This window comes from Helianthus annuus, chromosome 1 (genome assembly GCF_002127325.2).
Source record: "Helianthus annuus cultivar XRQ/B chromosome 1, HanXRQr2.0-SUNRISE, whole genome shotgun sequence".
Classification (NCBI taxonomy): domain Eukaryota; kingdom Viridiplantae; phylum Streptophyta; class Magnoliopsida; order Asterales; family Asteraceae; genus Helianthus; species Helianthus annuus.
In genome coordinates, this window is record NC_035433.2 from 106,322,076 (window position 1) to 106,331,424 (window position 9,349).

Consider the following 9,349-nt stretch of genomic DNA (forward strand, 5'->3'; position numbering starts at 1 on the left):
ACGCCCCACCCCCCATTACAGGGGGCGTTATCAGGCGTGATTTTCGAAAAAAAAGGCTCCGGCGTTTTAAAAATAACGCTTAAAATTGTGGGGGCCACCATCTTTCGACCGTTGCTTCAAACGGTAACTTTCTTTATTTTTTTTTTTATTTTAAATAATTCCCACTATATATATTTAACTCACATTCACACCATTTTTTATACAAAACTTCACAAACTCTCCCACTTTCTTCCAACTTTTATAAAAAAAACCCACTTTCTTCTTATTTTTATACAACCATGCATCCTTTCCGCCCTCCTTTTGGTGTCCCCGCTAGACCCGCAAACCCGAACACAACCCAACCGCAAACCCCATTCAACCTTCAAGACATGGACCCTAGCTTTTTAAGTTACGCGGCTTACTTAAGTGGCGCCCCTCCGTTTGTTCCTCCAACTTTCGGCTATGGTCAAGCCGGCGGGTCTCAACCGTCACAACCCGAAGCCGAACCCGATGTGGAAGTCGTACCGGAGACGCAACCCGAACCGGTGCAAGAAACATCGAAACGCGGCAAAAGGTCGCATAAGAAGAAGGATAAGGACGCACCGAGGCGTACAAAAAATATAATCAAATGGACGAAGGAAGAGGAATACGCGTTGACTCGGGCGTATGTCGACATTTCGGAGGACGAAGAGACGGGTAAATATTTTATATAAATATTATTTTACTTACTTTGTTATTTTATTTTTTAACAAACAACTTATTATTTTTTTTTTTGTAGCAAACTTTCAAACGGGTCCGGTTTTTTGGGATAGGGTTCGTGCACTCTTCTTTAGCACGTGGGGTCAAGGCGAACATCGGGACAAAGACTCGATTTCTAGCAAATGGACCGACATAAACAACAAGTGTCATGCGTTTCAAGAAGTCTTCCAACGTAACTACGATAATCGCCCGAGTGGTGAAGGTGACGTGGGGGTTTTAACGAAGAGTTTGGAGGAGTTCGAGAGGACAAAAGGCCCTTTCACGTACTACAAGTGTTGGGAACTACTTCGAAAAAATCCAAAGTGGGCGGTAGTTAACCCAATGACGTCTAGTAGTAGACGTCGGGCTAAAAGGTCAAAAACATCATCCTCCGTTGACCCGTCAACTCCGACATCGGATGCCCGCAATGTTGATTTAAACGAGGCGGTGGACGAGGGCATTTAAGAAGAGTTGGCCCGACCCGCCGGTAGAAGAAAGGGAGCCGGGAAAAAAACGCTCGAGTCGTCTTCCGATCTCGAGTTAAAGGATGATTTCGAGGAGATGAACCGTCGTCTCCAAGACATTCGAGATCTCGGCCACCAACGTTATGAAATTATGAAGGAACGAATGGCCGAAACAAAAAAATTTAACGAGATGCAAGAGGCGAGGCAAATGGAAAAGGACATCGAGTTTTTGTCCAAACCTATCGACCACCTACAAGGCGATGCGTTGATCCTTGCGCAAATGCGTCGCCAAAAAATTAAAGAAAATATGGACTCTAGATCATATTATTTTTTTTATGTTTTTTTTTTATTTTTTTTCAGTTATTTTTCTGTTTTTTTTTTATTTTCAGCTTTTTTTTTTACTTTCGGTTTTTTCTTTAGTTTTTTTTTTTTTCAAGTAATGTAATTTTTTTTTAAATTAATGAATGTTATTTTATGTTTTAAATTTAAAAAAAAATAATTGTGAAATGATTGTAAAATGATTGAATGGGGCATTATGGGGCATTATACCACTACACCACTTTTGCTATAATGCCCCCTTGCTGACTAGGACGCCACATGGCGCAAAACGCCCCATGGTGGGGGCATTATAGTGTTATACCACTACGCATGGTCTTAGGGGAGTCCCCTCTCTTACGCACACCCAATCAGGTTATGCCACGTCAACTCCCCTCTTAAACTCCCCTTACACCCCAATTTGATGGCGGCACTCCCCTCTAGGTGACTTGTTTTTTTATTAAAAAAAAGGAAAATCATTGATTGGTTGAAAATGAGGGTGGCTCCACCATCTCCTCTCTCCTTCTTCGGTGAAACCTCCCCGATCTCCCTCCCCGCACCCCCTCCCCGCACCGATGGCGCCAGTGTTCCCGAGCGGTGAATTGGGTCACCGCACCCACTCCCCGCGAGTGCCCCGATCACCCTTAGGAATTTGTAACCCATTTCTTTTTTGCTTTTTACGATATGAAATATTATAAAATATTAAACTTTATAGTTAACATTTAATCTTCTTTTTTGACGTATAAGTGTTTTTTATGTGTTTTGACGTATAAGTGTTTTTTATATATAAGATGAGGCTTTATCTCTTCCTTTTAACATACCTATTCCATTAGGAACCGCGGATTACAATGGGCCGTCTTTTTTTCTTAAGAATGAATAAACTAGTTCTGATCTGATACAAAATAATTGCGATAATACTTTTTTGGACTTTGTTATATTGCTTTAAAAGATATATCCCTTTATAAAAAAAATCATATAGCGGGAATGGTCGTTCAATTCAGTTATTGCATTAAAACGAACATAACTAAAAACATTGGTTATTATAAGACCACATGGTTGCAAAAGTCGCTAGGCGCTCTCTAGTCGGTCGACCGGGGAGTTAAGAGTACTCGGTCTACGCGGAGAGTACTCGGGGAGTACTCGGACATGTTAAATTATAAAGAAATTACTTTTTGGAGATTAAATAGATGTCAAATAACACAAATTTACTAATATTTATAAGAAAATACATGAAAATGATATTCATTCTTTAATATGATAGGCATAGAAATTACGTTATATTATTATTTAAGTCAAACTAGGCCTGAGTTGACCTACTAGATCCAATTCTGGCCGAGGTTGACCGCGTTTGACCGACTCCGAGTAATTAGGCGGAGTCAAAGAAAGTCGCCTCGGCAGCCTGCCTTGTAGCGACTACTCGGGGAGTACTCGGCCTTGGAAACCTTGTTTTACAACCATGTAAGACCATAACCTATTGGTTTCGGTTAATTAGTATTTATTGAGTTTTAAAGTACGATTTTTTATTCGGAAATATTTATTATTGGGTCGAAATAATTATTAGAAATGGACCCCTAGTTTCACTCAGATCTGCCTATAGTCGTGTCTCCGCGTTTGAAGCAAACACATCTTCACCATCATGAACCAAACCCTGTTTTACAAATGCCATAAAGCAGATTTTGTAATGTGGGTGTTTATGTTTTCAAAATCCACCTATATGTAGACGTGCACAAACCGGGTTTTTTCTAATACCCAGGTTCAGGTATATACCCGGGTACGGGTATGACCAGATTTTGACTTTTCGGTTATTGACTAAACCCTGGTCGGGTTTGGGTTTGGGTTTTGGCCAGGAAATCTATACCCTGTGTACCCAGGTTTGGGTAGGGTTTGGGTTCGGGTTTTCAATACCCGGGTATTAGAATACCCTATTTTCGGGTCCGGGTAAGGTTCGGGTATTGGTCGGGTATGGTTTCGGTATTGATTGGTTCGGGTTCGGGTATAAATCGGGTTTTTTGATTCACTTCTTTGGCATAAAAGTATAAAACATAAAAATATAATGAAAATCTTTATTTTTACATATTGCATGCCTTGAAATTTGCCCAAAAAAGCCTCACATAAGCTCTAAACGTTCAAAAAAAGTTGTTGTACACAACGGATCGGGGTATTCCGAAAACCCGGGTCCGGGTATTACGAAAACCAGGGTACGGGTTTTATGGAAAACCGAGTATGATGAAAACCCGGGTACAAATCGGGTACGAAAAAACCCGGGTTCTGGTTCGGGTATTTAATAAAATATGCATACCCGGCCCCTACCCTACGGGTAGGGTCGGGTTTGGGTTCGAGTTTAAAAACCCAGTTTTTCTAATACCCGGGTTCGGGGTTTTTTTCACCTCTACGGCTCTACCTATATAACCTTTGAATTTGACCTATTATCCGACCGGATGATTAAGGCCCAAAAGCTTTTTGGGAAAAACTGGATAGGGCCTTTGGGCTAAAAGTCTAAAAAACCTGATTCAGTTTCAACTTTCAAATATTCCACTATTGAGTTGGGTTATAGTATATAGTAAACTAGGTGGAACACCCGCGCTACGCGGCGGTGCGTCCGGTAAAAAAAGGTGGTGAGCGTATTTTTTAACAACCTGTCACATATACGACATTACGATAATCAAAGAAGCTGCATGCCTAGTTTGTTTTGTTCCAAATAAAAAAACATAATATTTTGAATACAACTCCATTCTTAATAAAATCTATATCTCAACGTTAAGAAAAAAACTAACCATATGCTTATTTGTTTTAATAAAAATAACGAAAGCAAGTTGTTGGAGAAAAATAAAATTACTAAATAATTGGGTTAAATATGTACGTAGTTTGTAGTATGAGGGTTGAAATCCATAAAAACGAATATCTATCCGGATAATTCGATAACAAAAAAATATTTTATTTCAAACATAACTCTGTTTTTTTTTTTTCAAAATACTTATATTGGAGCGTTGAGAAAACAGATTGATTACAACTATGTACTTAGTTATTTTTATGTTCACTTAAGTTCAATGGCGTAGCTTTCAAAGGGCCGGGAGGGGCGCCCGACCCTCCGAACTTTTCGCTCAGTAGTATTAAGTATGTACGCTTAGTATAGAATTTTTTAGGTATATACGTTTTCGACCCCCCGGTTTTATAAAAATAAAATTTACTAATATAGAATTTTTTAGTCCGGTGACTTCCGACCCCCCGGTGGAAATTTTCAAGCTTCGCCACTGCTTAAGTTATTAGAGAAAAATAAAATTACTAAACTTAAATGAGTTATCGATGTATATTAAACATGAATTGTTTATAGTGTAAAGAGTGAATCATTTGGGGAGTTAATAATCACGCATCTCTCTCTATACATGTATATATATATATATAGAGAGAGAGAGAGAAATAGAGTGAAAAAGAGTATAAAAATAAATATAGGGATGTGAGAATAGCGAGAGTCATTATTTATCTTCATGTTCCTCTTATAATTATTTATTATTTCTCATATAATGTAATTATTTATGTAATTTGGATTTTTTTTCTAATCAAATAAAAACTTTATTACTATTTTAATAAATAGATGGTTAAAAGAATACTAAATCTATGTTTTGTATTGGAATGCTATTACAATGAATGTTATTTATAATCTTGATTATTATTATTAGTCAATAAAATAAAAAGTCAAAGTTTAGTTCCATGAAGAAAAATATATATATATAGAGAGAGGGGTTAACATACAAAACGCCTTATCGTACTTCACGTACGCGACAGGCATAACCATCAGATCAGGGCTTAATAACGCATGGATCAGTTGGTTGTGTGATAATCACGCATGAGGGTACAAAATCACGCATGGGAGCCCTATAATCACGCATGGGATACAAATCACGCACGTTAAAGTTGATCAAAAAAAAAATCACGCAAGTTATATATGTTGTCGCGTACGTTAATGTACGTTAAGGCGTTTTGTACATTATACTTTCTCTCTCTCTCTCTCTCTCTATATATATATATATATATAAACAACATGGGTGAAGAGAGGATTCTCCACTAAAGCATCACCTTGATTATTATTTATTTTGCATTACTAAATATTATATGTAGAAAATATATTTAGTTTAAAATTAAAATAAAAGAAAAGAAACTCACTAACCAATTAGAAGAGGTACTGTACACTCTCTTTAAAAATGTAAGGTATAAAATGTAAGGTATAAAATAAAATAGAATAGAATTAGATTTTATATATTTTCTGATATTTCCGAAATATTTTTTTAGTGCATTAGTTTGTTTTTATGCTTTTTCAGTGTATGTTATTTCACTCATTCCAAGTCCAGAAAATTAACATTGTTAAATTCAGTGTTTTAAATACTGGTATGAACCAACTGATTATACCGCTTAAACTAGATATCGGATAGGGGTGTTCAAAACTATCCGTATCCGAAAATCCGATCCGAAATATCCGATATCCGAAAAATCGGATATCCGAAATTTCGGATATCCGAAATTCGGGTATCCGAATTTTTCGGATTCGGATTCGGATAGTGATTTTCAAAATTTTCGGATATTTCGGATATCCGAAATATCCGAAAATTTGATTTTCATTTTTTTTCGGATATCCGAATATCCGAAAATATCCGAAAAATATCCGAAAAATATCCGAAAATATCCGAAAAATATCCGAAATATCCGAAAACTTATATTCGGATATCCGAAACTATCCAAAATATCCGTTTCCGAATATGAAAAAAATAATAAAAAATAAAAATTAAATAAAAAGTTGGATTTTCGGATATCCGATTCACTATCCGAATCCGTATCCGAAATTTCGGATATCCGAAATTCGGATATCCGAAATTTCGGATACGGATTCGGATAGTGAAATCTAGTATCCGAAAATTTTGGATATCCGAAATTCGGATATCCGAATTTTCGGATATCCGGTTTTGAACACCCCTAATATCGGATACAGACCCGGTACAATAAAAGCCGGTAAAAACCAAGTATGGTATGTCTTATGTACTGGTGGTAAATCTGGTTCTACCGATTCAAACCGTTAAACCAGTTTGCATTATTTTAAAATTTGATTTTCTGATTTTAATAAAATACAATAGTAAGGTTATACTCATTTTCCATATATCCGGTAATTTACCTAGTGCCTTCCATTCTAATATTACATCGCTGTTTAAATTGTTACTCACCTGAGTCACCTCGTCCAATGTAATATTGTTTATAAGTAATAAAAATGCTCTTAAAATGTTTAATTTTTTGATAAGAAAATTGTTGTTTTAGATAAAACCGTGATCAATTACATAAATTTTAATTGAGATTGAATTGTTTTTTGAGATCGAATTTTTATTTTATGGAATTATAGGGTTAACTAGTAACCCGGTTGAACCACCCGGTGAAACCCGGTTCAACCGATTGAACCATTTCAGAGCTCAAACCAATACGATTAAAAAACCGGTTTTTAAAACACTGGTTAAATTTATTCTTTTTTAACTTTTGTGAATTTACCAAATGACTCCTCGTATATTAAAAAAAAAAAAAGAAACAGAAATAAAAAAATTTAAACAAAACCCTACCCGTCTATCTTCTTTATTGATCTAGCCCACCCCATGGCATCAACAGTCGATGAGGTTACAAAAGAAGGTCAAGACTCAAGAACCTCGTTGGATCTTATGATTTGAAGGTTTAAGATCTCTCATACAAGCAAGAATCTCGTTGGTATTATTTTAGTCGGTGGTGAATTTGAAAAAAAAAAAAAAAAAAAAACTTAAATTGAAAAGGGAGAATTGCATATTTCCCTTTATAAATCTCCCTGATTGCATATTTACCCAACCTAAAAATAAAATTATATATATCCCGTTCTTTGTTGAAAAAAATTACAAATTTATCCATCATAATTTGTTTTCTTAAAATGTAATATAGAATAAATATTTCACCCTTAATTCTATTAAAATCTTTAAATTTTAACCCCTCTGTCGAAATACCCACTTTAGGCTCTATTCCCAGTGGATTAGAACCGATATTTCTTCTGGTTTACAATGAAAAAAAATTACTAAATGTTTGGTTTGCGGATATGTTATAAAATTCTAGGTGTTAGGGGTCAATAAGTTAACCTTTGGACGTGATTCAAACCCGCTCACTTAGAATATTCACATTCACAACACAACACAACCCAACCCAACCCAACCCAACTCAACCAGCCTTAAATAAAAAGAACCAAATTTTCATTTCTTCCATTATACAACCTAAACTTTCATACCCATTAACAACCTAACCCAAACCAACTTTTATAAAAAAAAATATTTATTTTATATCAAAAATGTATTTTTTTTAACAAAATAAAATTTATATTTGAATGTTCACAAATTTATTTTAAGAAATAATGTGTATTTATTGTTTCTTATAAGATTGGTTATAAAAAGTTATTAGTCATTAAATTGATGGGGGAGTTAGTAGTTAATAAAAAATGTGTACCAATCAAGTTTGAGGAACGGGATGAAGTTGAGCAAGATTTTAAGGGTATACGAGTCACTTTCGATGACCCCATGCGGTGACTCAAGTCCCCGCTCGGGAACACCGCCGCCATCACCGCGGTGATCGAAATCGGCGAGCAGGGTCGGTGTGTATTCACTGATGAGGGGATCGAGGTTTAAACGGCTATATAGCCGTTATACATTAAAAAAAATAATAATAATAACAATTTCCTAACCCCTATAAATACTACCTCTTTAATCTTTTTATTTTTCAAACCCAAAACAACTCTCACCCATTCAACTCATCTAATTTTTTAAACCAATCTTTAAAAAAAATGGATTCCAAGTTCCCGTTTTTTTCTCCCCTGCATGACTTTCCCGACAACGAAGATTCATCGTCAAGCGATGCTAGTTTAATTTTCTTCCAAAATCTCATCCAACAAGCGGAGCTACTAGACACGGCATCGTCTAGTAAAAAAATTGTCCGTCGAGATCGTGTGGGTGGCCACGAAACACTCATGGCCGATTATTTTATCGAAAATCCAAAATTTAATGCCGATGTTTTTCGTCAGAGGTTTCGTATGTCCAAGTCTTTGTTCCTAAAAATTGTTAGTGACGTGGAAGCGAATAACGAGTGGTTTCAAGAGGGCTTGGACGGGAGAATGAAGAAAAGTTTCACGTCGTTGCAAAAGGTTACTTCTGCGATTAAACAACTTGCAACCGGTAACCCACCAGACGAAAACGACGAGTATTTAAATATGGCTGAAAGGACCTCTCGTGAGTGCCTTGAATATTTCTGCGAGACGGTCTGTACAATGTATGCCGGTGAATTCTTACGTAGACCAACGAGCCACGACGTTGCGCTATTGTATCAGGCTCATGAGGAGAGACATCACCTACCTGGCATGTTGGGTAGTCTGGATTGTACACACTTCGTCTGGAGAATGTGCCCCACAGAATCGCGTGGACAATATATGAGAGGCGATCATCAATACCCGACAGTTATGTTAGAGGCGGTGGCGTCTCAAGATTTGTGGGTTTGACATGCTTTTTGTGGCCCGGCGGGTTCACAAAACGACATCAACGTGCTCCAACAATCTCCGTTATTTCTTACTCAACGAAACGGAACGGCGCCAAATTGTCCATTTCAGGTGAACGACCACTTATACAAACGCGGGTATTATCTCACTGATGGGATCTACCCTAGCGTCCGTGTTTGTGAAGTCTTTTCCATATCCTCACATCCCGAATGAAAAAAAGTTCAAGAGGCAACACGAGGCCGCAAGAAAAGATGTGGAACAGGCGTTTGGTGTGTTAAAGGCGAAGTGGGGAATACTAAATCGTCCAATGCGTTCCAAAACG

The 9,349-nt window shown here is 36.8% G+C and overlaps 1 protein-coding gene across 1 annotated transcript; it reads left to right on the plus strand.

Moving 5' to 3' along the window:
* Positions 1-328: 328 nt before the first annotated feature.
* LOC110874873 (glutathione S-transferase T3-like) lies at positions 329-1,480 on the plus strand. The gene is made up of 2 exons (XM_022123245.2): positions 329-675; positions 758-1,480. Exons 1-2 carry the CDS (start codon positions 369-371, stop codon positions 1,180-1,182), a joined length of 732 nt encoding a protein of 243 aa, XP_021978937.2. The 5' UTR covers positions 329-368; the 3' UTR covers positions 1,183-1,480.
* Positions 1,481-9,349: the final 7,869 nt, after the last annotated feature.